The 17700-nt window shown below is 38.2% G+C and overlaps 1 protein-coding gene across 1 annotated transcript; it reads left to right on the plus strand.

Moving 5' to 3' along the window:
• The first annotated feature begins 1454 nt into the window (after positions 1-1454).
• LOC143512109 (myosin heavy chain, fast skeletal muscle-like) lies at positions 1455-17391 on the plus strand. Its single transcript, XM_077002037.1, has 40 exons — positions 1455-1585; positions 1689-1901; positions 2448-2591; positions 2680-2836; positions 3450-3477; positions 3804-3921; positions 3989-4081; positions 4170-4233; positions 4581-4679; positions 4771-4874; positions 4989-5127; positions 5226-5344; positions 5424-5573; positions 5656-5826; positions 5926-6232; positions 6698-6765; positions 6871-6958; positions 7125-7242; positions 7339-7462; positions 11413-11549; positions 11676-11931; positions 12008-12250; positions 12347-12523; positions 12645-12790; positions 12883-12973; positions 13061-13450; positions 13641-13767; positions 13857-13975; positions 14070-14266; positions 14373-14556; positions 14656-14821; positions 14921-15045; positions 15297-15605; positions 15684-15887; positions 15996-16121; positions 16218-16388; positions 16527-16631; positions 16713-16808; positions 16949-17080; positions 17253-17391. Exons 2-40 carry the CDS (start codon positions 1701-1703, stop codon positions 17271-17273), a joined length of 5814 nt encoding a protein of 1937 aa, XP_076858152.1. The 5' UTR covers positions 1455-1585; positions 1689-1700; the 3' UTR covers positions 17274-17391.
• The last annotated feature ends 309 nt before the right edge of the window (positions 17392-17700 follow it).

Here is a 17700-nt window from a genome sequence, read left to right on the forward strand (position 1 = left end):
ACTCAAATTGACTGGATCAACTTCTTGAGATAAAGGAATTGAGAGCAATCCAAAGCTTTTGTTTTCTAATCCTCAGATGGAAAATCATAAAGCCTTCTTAACTATTAAGACTTCTACAAGGACAAACTCATACAAGAACTAATAAATATTTTACTCACTTTAAAACTAAATCTAAATCACAAGAGATCACTACTGTCAATTTTCAATTGTCACGCTGCACAGATGGACTAGCTATTGAGTACCAGGGGAAGATTAAGGACACAAAACATGCATACCGTACATACACATATATTTATATATAACATATACCATACTTTATCAATTTATCAAACAATTTCCTCTAAAAACACTAAAAACTACATAAAATAAAAATCAACAATACCACTTACTTCACAGACAGTACCTTCCAAGCAACTGGGAAACTCTTCAGTGATATGACTAAACTTTTTTTTATCCTACTTTCAGAAGATTAAAATTCTGGAGGCCAATAGCATACCAATGAGAGCACTGCTGAGCTAGCTTCTATATTTGTATTTATTCCAAATAAGAACATTACAGATATTGTGTTTCAGGTTTTCATTTTGTGAATGCAGGTTATGACATCCAGCAGCCTGTGAACTTTAACAGCCGAGTAACCATCTGCCAAAAGCGGATTATGTTTCAGTCTGTCTGTTATTAACAATTATATTTTGACACTGTTTAAAACACAGAGAGCACTCAGAGGGCTTACTGTGTTGCAAATGAACTGCTTTGTAGAAAGATATGTCATTTCTGGGTATCTACATTTCCAGGAACAAAAATAGTTCTGAGCATTTAAGGCCTGAGTAATAAGGCATCTTACACTCTACAAATGTTCTCTAAATTGTCAGTTTTAAAAGGGCACATGAAGGTTTTACCAGAGATTCAACACTTGTTCTTTCTTAAAATAAACACAGAAGAGGAAGACAAATATTCATAATTATGTTCAAAATAATAATTATTCTTAACCATCTATAACCATTATTTTAAGACTAAGAAGTTATAAATAATTTGAATAACAAGCTGTCTAATAAAATATCTTAGATTAATGAGCTGCTTGGATAAAACCACAACGTGGCTAAAGTTGAGGAAAGAACTGTAATTGCACAGCAGTATCAACTTCTCTTTAGTGGAATCACATCTGTAATGTTTTGTTAATTGTTAAAATAATAAGAGTTGCTGTGACCCTATAACAGGACACCCGGCTGAAGAAGCATGACATTCTACACGTGGATGTTGTCTATATGGCAATGTTTCCACCATGACCATGTCGGAGCAGAAATAAAGCTCATCAGGCAAAAACACATGACCAAATGTGGCTTGCTCATTATGCTGGGGCAACATTAATAGGACTATATAAGAAGCCCTGCTGGCACTGGGGATCCAGCAGTCACGAGGTAAGGATGATGAACGTCTGTGTCTTATTGTAATCCTGAACAAATTAGCCTTCTCCACATTGTTCCAAATAATTTAACTGTGCTTAACTATTTAATTGGGATTTTTTTCAGGTCTCATAATCTATCAGCCATTTTCCTCCTGCCATTTAGTTTACCTGATATTTAAAAAGGTATGTTAACAGTATTTCATGGTGTATTTATGGCATTTTGAGTGGTCATGTTTCATTTTCATGAACATACAGCAGAAATTACATATTGAATTTGACTCCGTAGCAAAACACCACCATGGGGGATGGAGAGATGGAATGTTTTGGCCCCGCGGCCGTTTACCTCCGCAAGCCAGAGAAGGAGAGGATTGAGGCCCAGAACAAACCTTTTGATGCCAAAACAGCATATTTTGTGTCTGAGCCCAAGGAGATGTACCTCAAGGGTACACTAAAGAGTAGAGAAGGTGGCAAAGCCACTGTTGAAACGCTGTGTGGCAAAGTAAGTGGAGAAAACACTTTTGAATACTGCTGATTGTTAATGTAACTATACCATTTATATTTATCTATTTAAACTTCTGCTTCTGAATGTAACCACCAAGGATATTTGATGTTTAGTTCTGTTTTTTTTAAGAACAGATATCAAAGGCCACCAAGCTTGATAGAATTTACCATGGGACCACATTTGTTTATATAATAAATAATATATAAAATATATTATATAAAAATAATAAACACTAACTGCCCAGATAAATGTAAATGTTTAAACATAATTTCTTTGGATGGCCTAAGACATTTGCATAGTTCTAGAGTTAATTTCTATATATGATGGAGTCATTTTTACATTCTAACTCTATAACGTAACTCTATAATTAAATATTTAGACTGTCTTGTGACTCATGATCAAACTTAAAGCAAAAATTGTAATGTAATTTAATGGCGGGTATTAAGTAACTACTGTTCAAATCAGGTCAGCAGCACATTCACCTATGCAGTGTAATACAGAAAACCATATATTAATCTAAAGTTAATCATTTTCAATTCACAGACCATTACAGTGAAGGAGGATGAAGTCTTTCCCATGAACCCTCCCAAATTTGACAAAATTGAAGACATGGCCATGATGACCCACCTCAATGAACCTGCCGTGTTGTATAACCTCAAAGAGCGCTACGCAGCATGGATGATCTATGTAAGCTTATCAGTCATTGAATTATATGCCTGGTAAATGAGGTTGTACTATCATGAATACATGTAAACAAGACCGTTTTCTCCTTCAGACCTACTCTGGGTTGTTCTGCGTCACTGTGAACCCCTACAAGTGGCTCCCAGTATATGATACAGTCGTTGTGGTTGGATACAGAGGCAAAAAGAGAATTGAAGCCCCGCCCCACATCTTCTCCATCTCTGATAATGCATATCAGTTCATGCTCACTGGTACGATGATGTTTGACTGCCTGTATTTAAAACTATTGTCTCCTGAGTGCTGCAACAGAAAATCACTCACCGTGTCATTGCGGATTTGATGGTACACGCCTTGTGGTCTGGTTCACGCCTTGTGGTCTGGGTCACACTTTGTGGTCTGGTTCACGCCTTGTGGTCTGGTTCAGGCCTTGTAGTCTGGTTCAAGTCTTAATGCTACCACTGCCATCCATAGCCAGAAATCTACGGAAGCAAAATTGGCCCTGCTCTGTGAATGGGACAGATGGCGTTACTAACCCTAACCCTAGCTCTGTCAATCACAGCAAGACTAGACGTTTGTGCCTGTGTGTGTACTTGCACTTGCTGAAGAGGGCAGTTATTGCTTTCCCCTGAGTCCATCCAGCTGTCTGTTGTTGAAGTATTTCTACAGCTTAAAATGTGTTTTGGCTTCATGTCTCAGAAGAACCACGTGTTTACCACACCCTCCATATTGTATGACAGGACAAAGCTAGATACTTGTCAGTGATAGGGAATTTGCATAATGCCTAAACCATTTTTAGTTAGTTTTTTTGTTTTTTCACAATTTCACAAGTATTGTCACAATTAACAATTCTCAATATTTTTTCAGATCGTGAAAACCAATCTGTCCTGATCACGTAAGTGCCTTGCCTTGTGATATGATATATTTTATTTTAGGATTTTGGCCATATATACTTTCACCAGTAGGAATAGTTGGCTGGTTTCTGAGACTCTAATTTGTCATAAAACATTTGTGATGTATGCCAACTCATTTGACAACCACAAAAAGAGTGGGTGTTGATACACTTATGGTTGATCTTAATATAATATAAAGGGACAAAGTGCATAGAACATATATAACAGATTTACCATTATTAATGTAAGACAGTGACTTAGATGTAATGATGTCAGACACCTGTAGTTATATTGTGATGCACATAACTTGCACTGGCTTTATCCTCAGTGGAGAATCTGGTGCAGGAAAGACTGTGAATACCAAACGCGTTATTCAGTACTTTGCGATAATTGCAATGACTGGTGGTGGACAGAAGAAGGCAGAGCCTACTGCTGGCAAAATGCAGGTAATCTATATATATATGATTAATCATTGGTCAGAATCCTTTCATTAACCACAGCTGTTGTCCTTAGGGATCACTGGAGGACCAAATTGTAGCTGCCAACCCCCTGCTGGAAGCTTATGGTAATGCAAAGACTGTGAGAAATGACAACTCCTCTCGTTTTGTAAGTGCACTCAATTCATAAAATATATAGAATATTCAAAATAGATAGATGCAGATTGCACTAATTCACACAAATTCTGAACTTCCAGGGTAAATTCATCAGAATCCACTTTGGTCAAACTGGCAAGCTGGCCTCAGCTGACATTGAAACTTGTAAGTTTGTCACAGTGGTGCATTCTTCTATTAGGTTTATCTCCAAAATTATAATTGTGTATATACAATGGCCATAATAGTGCATATACAAATGAGAATTTGTAATGGAATTAGGATGGGCGGATCCACACTAAATCTAATCTATTAAGTTCAGTTAATCTATTTTTTGTTATAATCTATAATATCTTTTGCACATGGAATTAATATTTTATCTTCTCTGCTCCCTTCAATCCATGACTCAACTAAATGAAGGTTTTCCCCTTGAAATAAATCCATAAAAACAATGAAATATAATTAATTTCAGCAAAAACTAAATGAATTACATATGTAATTACATGACCAAACAGATCTGCTGGAAAAGTCGAGAGTCACTTTCCAGCTGTCTGCTGAGAGGAGCTACCACATCTTCTACCAGCTCATGACAGGACACAAACCAGAGCTGCTTGGTATGGAATCTATGACCTATTGCTACCATAATGTTTTACTATAATAGCTCTAACACTTGTCAAGTCTAAAGATTTCTTATATTTCACACAGAGGCCCTGCTCATCACCACCAACCCCTTTGACTACCCTATGATCAGCCAGGGTGAAGTCACAGTTAAAAGCATCAATGACGTGGAAGAGTTCATTGCTACAGATGTAAGTACACATTCACTAAACTTGCATTTTGTATGCATTTAGCAAAGTATGCAAAGTATGCATTTTGAAAAGTATCTCATCTTAATTTTTCCTCTACTGTTTTTCACCACACAGACTGCTATTGACATTTTGGGCTTCACTGCTGATGAGAAAATAGGCATCTACAAGTTGACTGGAGCTGTGATGCACCATGGGAACATGAAGTTCAAGCAGAAGCAGAGAGAGGAGCAGGCTGAGCCTGATGGCACTGAGGGTAAATATCACAACTCTTCACCAGATTTGGTGGGTCTTATCACTGTACATAACATCAACAGGTTTAAATGAGGATTACAATCACTTCTCACATTGCAGTGGCTGATAAAATCGCCTACCTCCTGGGCCTGAACTCAGCTGATATGCTGAAAGCTTTGTGCTACCCCAGAGTGAAGGTTGGAAATGAGTTTGTGACTAAAGGCCAAACTGTACCACAGGTAATGTAATATTTGCCAACAGAGGAGACAATTGTTTTAATAACCTACAGCAGATTAAGTCTATGTATGAATTTTCCAGGTCAATAATGCTGTCAGCGCTCTTTGTAAGTCTGTTTATGAGAAAATGTTCTTGTGGATGGTCATCCGAATCAATGAGATGTTGGACACAAAGCAGCAAAGGCAGTTCTTCATTGGTGTGTTGGACATCGCTGGATTTGAGATCTTTGATGTGAGTAAACACTGTTTGCATTACACTGTTTAACATATGAAATAATTAGTACACTAATGCCAACATCCTTATGATAACATAGTTCAACAGTCTGGAGCAGCTCTGCATTAACTTCACAAATGAGAAACTGCAACAGTTCTTCAACCACCACATGTTTGTGCTGGAACAAGAGGAGTACAAGAAAGAAGGAATTGACTGGGAGTTCATTGACTTTGGTATGGACCTGGCTGCCTGCATTGAGCTTATTGAGAAGGTAAGACTCAATAGATTACTACAGTAAAGCAGGAGTACTGTCATCACCAATAATGAAATAATACCATCAGTGTTGATTATGAAAATCTGTCACCAACAGCCAATGGGCATCTTCTCCATCCTTGAAGAGGAGTGCATGTTCCCCAAGGCTACAGACACATCTTTCAAGAACAAGTTGTATGACCAGCATCTTGGCAAAACTAACGTCTTTCAAAAGCCAAGACCAGCCAAAGGCAAAGCTGAGGCCCACTTCTCCCTGGTGCACTATGCCGGGACTGTGGACTACAACATTTCTGGCTGGCTGGACAAGAACAAGGACCCCCTGAATGAGTCTGTTGTACAGCTGTACCAGAAGGCAGCAAACAAACTTCTGGCCTTCCTTTATGCAAGCCATGCATCTGCTGAAGGTAAGGTCCTGGTCGTGGGATGTGATTCAGTGAAGGCTAGGTACCTTGTAAGCCCATATTTCTGCTTTATTTTAATAATAATAATAACACAATAAGAGATAAAAATAAAAACAGAAATAATTAGAGATGTTAGCTATGTGTTTCAAAATAAATGCTCAAAGTTGTCACTGTATATTACATATTATTTGGATCTGATAAACAAATGCTTAGAATGACTTATATGGGTAATATGTACAAGGAACCTTGAATACATTACTGTAGTAATCTAGTTTAAATGTAGCTAATGCAAGTAACAAGTACAGATACTACAAGTTTACTAAGATGCTTATTTTTCATTATAACTCTAAAAGATCTTTACGGTCAGTACATTTTGACCTTGTTAATAAAGGAAATACTATTAAATACAGCAATCATGAAACATCTAGTTAGAAAGTAACCAAATAATTTAAAATATCTACTAAACAGCTGAAGGTGGAGGAAAGAAGGGTAAGAAGAAGGGTGGTTCCTTCCAGACTGTGTCTGCTCTGTTCAGGGTAAGAACAATTTTACATATGTGTGAAACGCATACAGGTTGATAAACACAAAGGTTTGCACAGATGTAGTCTATGTGAAATACCAACAAATGTCAAATTCCACAGGAGAACCTGGGCAAACTGATGACCAATTTGAGGAGCACGCACCCTCATTTTGTGCGTTGCTTGATTCCAAATGAGTCCAAAACTCCAGGTCCGTATTCTTCTGATTTCTATAAATTATAATTTTACTGCCAGGTGTGTGGTATTGTTATTTTCAGAAATTTTAAAGTACTTTATAATACAAAAATGTAAACAAATATGATAACTTCAATTTGCCACACACCAAATACAATACAACGATGTATTGACCATTGTAGGTCTGATGGAGAACTTCCTGGTTATCCATCAGCTAAGATGTAATGGTGTGCTGGAGGGTATCAGAATCTGCAGAAAGGGATTCCCCAGCAGAATCCTCTATGGTGACTTCAAGCAAAGGTTTTGATTTAGTATTCATAGTTCAATGTGATGAATCCAACATTGTTATATGTTAATCGAGTTACCACAGTTACTAACTTATTGATTTAAAAATAGGTACAAAGTCTTGAATGCCAGTGTCATCCCAGAGGGACAGTTCATTGACAACAAGAAAGCTTCAGAGAAACTCTTGGGCTCCATTGATGTGGACCACACCCAGTACAAGTTTGGACACACCAAGGTTTGATCAGTTTTCTGAAAACTATTTTGGAAAATTACTACATTTTAAATACACATTTTCTCCAAAAAGACAAATATATATATATATATATATATATATATATATATATATATATATATATATATATATATATATATATATATATATATATATATGTGTGTGTAGAAACATAAAAAGAATAATCAATCAATGATTATGACTTTGGACAAGAATCTGTACAGTTACTTTTTCCTTCCGTGCTTATATGAAAGAATATTCTTTTTTCTATTAGTAAAAACTGTTTGGTTTTTGTACCATAGTAACCTAATTTAATCATATATATATATATATGTATCTCAGTGGGGAACCATCAGGGCCCTCTACGTCCTCTCAGAGGGCCTAAAATATTCTTAAAAAATTAATATACATAATTTATCCAATTTTATTTGATCTACTTACAGTTTGATAATCGACGTCTAAACAATTACATAAATATAAGCAAATAAATTATTCAACCGTGTCTATTCAATCTGTGTTGGAAGGTGAGGGGTTATGTTAAGTGGAAGCCTGTGAGCCTGTGTCTCCCCCTATCAGGACTGTGATGCCCGCTCTTCGTTTACAGAGGGCCAGGCAGTTATAATTCAGTGCAATACCAGTTTCAAATGACAGTAAAATTGACCAATCATATCTTTCCTCTTAGTGGGCAGCTTAACTGTATGATAATTTCCGCCCGCTGTGGCGACGCTAGCTGGCGTTAGCGTACCACCGCTAGCTAGTTTCGATTCATTCCTTTGACACCATCGTGCGTGTTGTTTACATATTCCGCTTCCGAGGAACACGGAGCCTTATTTTGTTGGAACCTTATTGTGCTTAAGAAGTTATCTAGTACAGATATTATTGTTTATTGCGTTTCTAAAGCTGTACTGTTGTCTCAGTTTTTTTTTATTTATTTATTGCAGTTAATTAGGAAAGGAAAAAATTTTTTTTTTCGGGGGTGGGAGCGGGCCCAGGTTTAATGGTCATGGTTCGCTACTGATATATATTAGGGGTGGGACAGGATCAAAAAAATGTATCGATATATATAATAATTAAAAGCTTTGTAATTAATTCATTGAAATTAATTGGATTTTAATCGCATTTCAATATTTCACATGAGAAATATTAATTTAAGTTTGAATGATGAATGAATCAATGAACATAATCATAAACCTCAACATCTTGTTTATTTTTCCACCAGTCTACTACACAGACCAATATATGAGTGCAGAAAACAGAGCAAACAGTTTTCAGAACACAGAAATTCTGACCAAAAATTTGTTTTGCTCAGGATCAGTGTTAATTTCGTTGACGAATAATTTTCGTCATAGTTTTCGTCAACGAACCTTTTTTCATGACGAAAACGAGACGATAACTAAATTAAAACTATACGAAGGGATAAAAACGATGACGAAATTAAAGGACATTTTCGTCAACGAATAAAAACGAGACGAAAATATTGTCCAGCGACGACATTCAATCAGACCTGATTTAGTTTAGTGAAAGGTAGGGATAAGTTAAGAAGAGATCCAACCGTAACTACTTTAGCGTACACGGAGAGGCGGGACAAACCGGGTAACCATCCAATCAGAACTAACGTCTTCACATCGCGCAGAACCCGTTAGGACAAAACCAGCGCGTGAACTGTGATCACTCATGAAATTAAACTCGAAGTTAACTCGACAATGTCAGCAGGGAGAAAGATGAGCGGCGATATATGGACACATTTCTCCTTTGACTTTGAGAAAAACAAGATGCTGTGTAAACCATGAGGAATGATGATGTCGGGACAAATACGACAAATGAAACGACATCTGCGGGCTATGGCATTGTTTTACGGCGCCCAGTTTTATATAGAATGTAATATGCATTGTTCATAAACTCCATATGTTTTCAGGTAGAGCGGACCTACTGGTCATCAATGTTTTGTTATTGTTATGCTCAGTAACTATAAGTTCAGGTCAATAGAGTTGTTTGGAAATTTGTTTTTGTATATATTGCACATACAAAAAATAATATTCTGTAACTGGTTAATAAATGTTTCATTTTGTGCAAGTGTATATAATGACTACTACACCATTTATATTTTAGTCAACTAAATTATTTTGATATTATTCGACTAAATTCTAATGATAATTAGTCGACTAAAACTAGACTAAGACTAAAAACAAATCAATGACTAAATTATGACTAAAACTAAATTACATTTTAGTCAAAAGACTAAGACTAAAACTAAATCAAAAATTGCTGTCAAAATTAACACTGCTCAGGATATTGGAAGAATAAGAAGAACTGAAGTAAATCAGAAGATGTTTTTTATACCATTTTAGATGGTAGACTTTCTTTAATTTCCCAGGCCTCTGCCACAGGCATCTACATAGTGCCTAGAAGTGGTCTTCTGCATGCTCAAAGCAAATGACTGGATCTTCCATTCATCATTTATAATATGAGCTGTCACACCAAGATAATTCTTGTTGCTAACAGAGGTCCAGTGATCCCCAGTCAGAGACACATTTGTGGCGCTCTTCACAATAACCTGTTTTACTTCCCTTTCCTCATCATACAGCTGCTGGATTTTCTTTGACATTGTATTTCTGGATGGCAGTTCATAACTTGCATCAGCTGACACAATTTGCAGCACTTCTTGTAAAGCCTGGATTATACTTTCGCGAGTGACCGTAGAGCGACTCCGCCCACCTCACGCGAACCTCCGCGAACGGTGGAGGCGTTTAAACTTGCCGCATCTTACTTAAGCCTTCGACCACAGAGAGCGGTCTACAGTCCACAGCAATCCATCTCACCACTGAATTGGTCAATTTGTCTGACGTGGACTTTGACATTCTGTTTCTTAATTTGAACCCGACATGTGGTCGAGTGTTTACTGGCGACACTGTTTGCTCGTACTAGGAATACATTTATCAGCTAAGTTATCATTACTGACCTGGGCGTTAGCCCCAACTTATTTTGCGTTGAGGTGGTAAAGGGTGGAAGTGCTCCTGTGATAAGCGAACTCCTTCCTACATAAAGTGCAAATAACACTATTTGTGTTTGTACTTCCATCTGGAAGTTTCTTATATTTAAATTTCCCATCCACCGCTGTAGCCTCTTCAGTCATCTCCATCATGATCTTATTGTGCGTCCATATAATCTGTATGCCTGGAACTCGTGCACTGAGAAACATTCCAAGTGTCTCATGCGTTAAATGCGTTAAAATGCATTAAATTTTTTAGTTCGTTATTTTCCCTGTAATTAATTAATCGAAATTAACGCGTTAAAGTCCCACCACTAATATATATATATAATTTCGATTAATTAATTACAGGGAAAATAACGAACTAAAAAAATTTATGCATTTTAACGCGTTATATATGCATATATATAATGCAGGGTTGCCAACTTTTGACGTTCGCTTGGAGTGAGATTTTAACCTGGAGCCGGTTGCGAGTGTATTTTGTTGGGGGGGGGTGGCAAACGTAAAATGGACACAGATTCAGTGTTATATCACCGGTGGATGGCGCCAGAGCTAGCGAACTAGTAACGTATTGAATCATATATGTGGATCTGAGGTAAATAAACTGGATTTTTTTTTTCGGCGTGAGATATCGGAAGTGTGGCGTGAGAGCGTGTGAAAACGCTCAATGCGTGAGAGTTGGCAACCCTGATATAGTGGTGGGACTTTAACGCGTTTATATATATATATATATATATATATATATATATATATATATATATATATATATATATATATATATATATATATATATATATATCTTGAATCTCACACATGTGTGTGCGTGTGTGTGTGTAGGTGTGTGTAGGTGTGTACACACGTGTGTGTGTGTGTGTGTGTGTGTGTGTGTGTGTGTGTGTGTGTGTGTGGAAGATTTAAAATTTCTCTTTGACTACAAAGCATGTTATTCATCTTAAATCGGTAGGTGTTCTTCAAAGCTGGTCTGCTGGGTACCCTTGAGGAGATGCGAGATGACAAATTAGCAATTCTAGTGACCATGACTCAGGCTTTGTGCCGTGGCTTCCTCATGAGGAGAGAGTTTGTCAAGATGATGGAAAGAAGGTATATTTACATATCTGCATATAACCCTAGGTTACTTATTGTAGTGAAATACACAAAGTTTCAAGAGAAAGTGTTTATACGTGCAAAAATGCCAATGAAACTAATCTGGGTTATGTAAATTTCTAGAGAGTCTATCTTCGCTATCCAATACAACATCCGCTCATTCATGAATGTGAAACACTGGCCATGGATGAAGCTGTACTTCAAGATCAAGCCTCTACTGAAGAGTGCAGAGACTGAGAAGGAAATGGCTGCCATGAAAGATAATTTTGAGAAGATGAAAGAGGATCTGGCAAAGGCACTGGCCAAGAAGAAAGAGCTTGAGGAGAAGATGGTTTCTCTTCTGCAGGAGAAAAATGACCTGCAACTGCAAGTGGCATCTGTAAGTACTTAAAATATACAGTTGGGACTCTGTAAACTCTTCAAGAAATCTCTAACAAATCAATTTAAATACACAGGAAACAGAGAACCTCTCTGATGCTGAAGAAAGATGTGAGGGGCTGATCAAGAGCAAGATCCAGCTTGAGGCCAAACTCAAAGAAACAAATGAGAGGCTGGAGGATGAGGAGGAGATCAATGCTGAGCTGACTGCCAAGAAGAGGAAACTGGAGGATGAATGTTCTGAGCTGAAGAAGGACATTGATGATCTGGAGCTCACCTTGGCTAAAGTGGAGAAGGAGAAACATGCCACTGAGAACAAGGTTTGAACATATTACATATTATATATTATATGATTGCTTATGTATTTTGTCCCTTTTACACATCGACAAAGATTGTGTTGAAATGCTTTTCCACAGGTCAAGAACTTGACTGAGGAGATGGCCTCTCAAGATGAAAGCATTGCCAAGCTCACTAAGGAGAAGAAAGCCCTCCAAGAATCACATCAGCAGACACTTGATGATCTCCAAGCAGAGGAAGACAAAGTCAACACCTTAACTAAAGCCAAGTCCAAGCTTGAACAACAAGTGGATGATGTAAGGATTTGACAAGCACTGTCTTCACTATATTTACAGTAATGTTTATTTACAGTAAATATTTACAGTAGATGTGTCCTGGTGTGGTGTTCATATATGAACTGGTTTCTGTAAAATATAGCTTGAAGGTTCACTAGAGCAGGAGAAGAAACTTCGCATGGACCTTGAAAGAGCTAAGAGGAAGCTTGAGGGTGACCTGAAACTGGCCCAGGAATCCATAATGGATCTGGAGAATGACAAGCAGCAATCTGACGAGAAGATCAAAAAGTATGATGAATTTCACAATATAAACTAAAACAAAATCTACTTTACATTTGAGTACAAATCTAAATCTAAATGTGGAATGTATTATATAACAGGAAGGACTTTGAAATAAGCCAATTATTAAGCAAGATAGAGGATGAACAGACAATGGGTGCCCAGCTTCAGAAGAAGATTAAAGAACTCCAGGTGATTCATCAATATAAAATAATGGAATTCCATTTAAAATCATTCAGCAATAAAGAAATCTCTAAAATGTAAAAACTTATTTTTCAGGCTCGCATTGAGGAGCTGGAGGAGGAAATTGAGGCTGAGCGTGCAGCTCGTGCTAAAGTTGAGAAGCAGAGAGCTGATCTCTCCAGAGAACTTGAGGAGATCAGTGAGAGGCTTGAGGAAGCTGGTGGTGCTACTGCTGCTCAGATTGAGATGAACAAGAAGCGTGAGGCCGAGTTCCAGAAGCTGCGTCGTGATCTGGAAGAGTCCACTCTGCAGCATGAAGCTACAGCTGCTGCCCTCCGCAAGAAACAAGCTGACAGTGTTGCTGAGCTTGGAGAGCAGATCGACAACCTTCAGAGGGTCAAACAGAAGCTGGAGAAGGAGAAGAGTGAATATAAAATGGAGATTGATGACCTGTCCAGTAACATGGAGGCTGTGGCAAAATCAAAGGTGTGTTAATTTAACATAGGACAAAAATTAAGACATTAAAATTATAGGTTGTACTGTTTCTACATTTTATCATGAACTGAAAATATGAGATGAAATCTTGCTTAAAAACTGTTACGTCTTTTTGAGCCAATTTACACAACGGTGCATTCAGTTAAATTTTTGCATTGTCTGAATTTGAAACTCTTTCCAGGCAAATCTAGAGAAGATGTGTCGTACCCTTGAGGACCAGCTGAGTGAATTCAAAGCTAAAAATGATGAACATGTCCGCCAACTGAATGATTTAAGTGCACAAAAAGCACGTCTTCAGACTGAGAATGGTATATACTCAAAACAACTCAAAAGGTAGAAGAACTACATGGTTGAAACTTTGCTTGACTACCAACAGTAGACTTACTTTTTCTTTAAGGTGAATATAGCCGTCAGCTGGAAGAGAAGGAAGCACTTGTTTCCCAGTTAACTCGGGGAAAACAAGCATACACACAGCAGATTGAAGAGCTCAAGAGACAAATTGAGGAGGAAGTCAAGGTACAATTAGGGTTACATTGCTCAATACCATTGCAATGCATACCTTTTCACAACTGAGCAGCAATCCAGTAACTAGTATATTGACATTTGCTAGGCCAAGAATGCCCTGGCTCATGCTGTCCAATCAGCTCGTCATGACTGTGACCTGCTCAGAGAGCAGTTTGAGGAAGAGCAGGAGGCAAAGGGTGAACTCCAGCGTGGAATGTCCAAGGCCAACAGTGAGGTGGCTCAGTGGAGAACCAAATATGAGACCGATGCCATCCAACGTACTGAGGAGCTTGAGGAGGCCAAGTAATTGAATTTAATTCACAGTACACTACAATACAGAGTCAGCAAAACTGAGCTAATGATCAAACCTTTTTAGAAAAGCATAACATAACCATAAAAATTTCCTTAGGAAAAAACTTGCCCAGCGTCTCCAAGATGCAGAGGAATCTATTGAAGCAGTGAACTCTAAATGTGCTTCTCTGGAGAAAACCAAGCAGAGACTACAGGGTGAAGTAGAGGACCTTATGATCGATGTTGAGAGAGCCAATGCATTAGCTGGCAACCTGGACAAAAAACAGAGGAACTTTGACAAGGTCAAACATCTGCCATTGAAAATGGTCTATGAAATATGAAACTGTTATCATGGTAAGGATAAATATGAAATAATATCTGATGTTCCCTCTACATTTCAGGTCTTGGCAGAGTGGAAGCAGAAGTATGAGGAAGGCCAGGCTGAACTGGAAGGAGCTCAGAAAGAGGCTCGCTCTCTCAGCACTGAGCTCTTTAAGATGAAGAACTCATATGAGGAAGCTCTAGACCAGCTGGAGACCCTGAAAAGAGAGAACAAGAATCTGCAACGTATATTACTTATTAACAAGCCCATCTGTTTAAACAACTGACACTATAGCAAAGCATGAAATATATAACATACAAGTGCATTTTTTATCTCACCCTCAGAGGAGATTTCTGACCTGACTGAACAAATTGGGGAGACTGGAAAAACTATCCATGAGCTAGAGAAGGCAAAGAAAACAGTGGAGACTGAAAAATCTGAAATCCAAACTGCTCTTGAGGAAGCTGAGGTAAACTATACTGTACATAACATTCTTAATGAATAAAATAGGTTGATAAATTGCGCTAAATTGATTAAAAAAAATCCCTCACTCTCCAAGGACTCATGGGTGTATGCTCTTTCCTCTTATCACAAATGTATACGTTTACCAAATATTTCCTTGTACGAACTGGATAACTGCTAATAAGCCTGAAAAGGGTTAACAGTGGATTAATTCTTCACGGCTTAATAAATGGTTTGATATTTGACACCATTCTTCAGGGCACACTCGAACATGAAGAGTCCAAGATTCTTCGTATCCAGCTTGAACTCAACCAGGTTAAGGGTGAAATTGACAGGAAACTTGCTGAGAAGGATGAGGAGATTGAACAGATCAAGAGGAACAGCCAGAGGGTGATTGAGTCCATGCAGAGTACTCTGGACTCTGAGGTTAGGAGCAGGAATGATGCCCTCAGAATCAAGAAGAAGATGGAGGGAGACCTGAATGAGATGGAGATTCAGCTGAGCCATGCCAACCGCCAGGCTGCTGAGGCCCACAAACAACTCAGGAACGTCCAGGGACAGCTCAAGGTACACCTCCATTTTTTTGTGCATAGTGCAAGTTATCTGGCGTAAGACGTCTTTTAATAATGAATGATTTCACAACAGGATGCCCAACTGCACCTTGATGAGGCTATTAGAGGCCAGGAAGACATGAGGGAGCAGGTGGCCATGGTGGAGCGCAGGAATAATCTGATGCTAGCAGAGATTGAGGAGCTGAGATCTGCACTGGAACAGACAGAGAGAGGACGCAAAGTGGCTGAACAGGAGCTGGTTGATGCCAGTGAGCGTGTGGCACTGCTGCACTCTCAGGTTGATTATTTCAGCTTGAAACACTGGAGCTCCTTTGATAATATCTGCCGATCAATCAATCATGATGGCTTTATTGGCTTTCGTTTGTTTTCTTTTGCCTGTCAACAGAATACCAGTTTAATCAACACCAAGAAGAAGCTTGAAGGTGAACTGGTGCAGATCCAAGGTGAGGTGGATGACACAGTCCAGGAGGCAAGAAATGCTGAGGATAAGGCCAAGAAGGCAATTACTGATGTAAGCGTTACATTAAATAAATATACCGGTAATCACTTTACCCACTTAAGTCATGACCGATTGTAGACATAACAAATTACCTGATTCACACACTAGGCCGCCATGATGGCAGAGGAGCTGAAGAAAGAGCAGGACACCAGTGCTCATCTGGAGAGGATGAAGAAGAACCTTGAGGTCACGGTCAAAGATCTGCAGCACCGCCTGGATGAGGCTGAGAGTCTTGCCATGAAGGGTGGAAAGAAGCAGCTCCAGAAACTGGAGTCTAGGGTATGTTACACTCTTTATACACTGAATATTTAAAGAACCAGCAAATTCAAATACTTTTTAGTTTACCAATTCGGCACTAATATTTTTTATTAGTGCCGATAAAAATTACTAACGTAATTTTTACTTTGTCTGCTCTAGGTGCGTGAGTTGGAGTCTGAGGTTGAGGCTGAGCAGAGACGCAGTGCTGAATCTGTTAAAGGAGTCCGCAAATATGAAAGGAGAGTAAAGGAGCTGACCTATCAGGTACTGCATGAACTCAGTAAATACACAGACCATGTTTCCGTACAAATCAAATAAAATCTAAATCACAGCCAATCTCTGCAGACTGAGGAGGACAAGAAGAACGTGATCAGACTGCAGGATCTTGTGGACAAGCTACAGTTGAAAGTGAAGGCCTACAAGAGACAGGCTGAGGAAGCTGTACGTTTGCCCCTGGGCAACATGCACATGTTAATTTAGTATATGTACAACATTACATTTAATTGCCGCCTGATAATATCAATCAATATTTTACACCATATCACCAACTCTAACTGGGGTCATGACTGATTCTTTACCAGGAGGAGCAGGCCAACACTCACCTGTCCAGGTACAGGAAGGTGCAACATGAGATGGAGGAAGCCCAGGAACGTGCTGACATTGCTGAGTCCCAGGTCAACAAGCTCAGAGCCAAGAGCAGAGAAGTTGGAAAGGTAAATTCCATTTAGTCAAAGAAATGTTCTCTAGCAGTTTACAGTGAAATAGTAGACTAAAATAAAATGTAGAATACATTCTAAAATAATAAGTCATAAGAAATATGTAAAGTGCATGTCAAAAGAAGTTTATAACAACATGAATAAAAATAACAATTATCTATTTTTTCAGGGAAAAGAAGTTGCTGAATAAAGGATTAACATCATATGGGACACCAACAAGTATAATAACAACAACAAGTAATCATATAATATGCATTTCTTGTTAAAAGTCCAAAGTATGCACACAATAAAAACCCCCTGTATCTTCATTATACTCAAGTGTGCTCTTTTTAAGTCAGTTGCTCAGACTACAATGGACAAATTCAGAAAAACTCCAGAAATCCCTGTTATTTTACATGTGATAAAACCAATGCCTACAAATGTAAAGTACAAATGTAGCTGATTAACCTGAGAACTTGTATAGTTTTTCTTTTTAAAAATCCTATATACAACATCTCATATTTCATTTGTGAAACACAAGGAATTTGTCTTATAACATCAAAAGTTTTACCAAACGTTGAACATTATGAAATGTTTGTACTTAAGGAGATATTAAGGAGAAATACTTGGCCCATAAC

This window comes from Brachyhypopomus gauderio, chromosome 1 (genome assembly GCF_052324685.1).
Source record: "Brachyhypopomus gauderio isolate BG-103 chromosome 1, BGAUD_0.2, whole genome shotgun sequence".
NCBI lineage: Eukaryota > Metazoa > Chordata > Actinopteri > Gymnotiformes > Hypopomidae > Brachyhypopomus > Brachyhypopomus gauderio.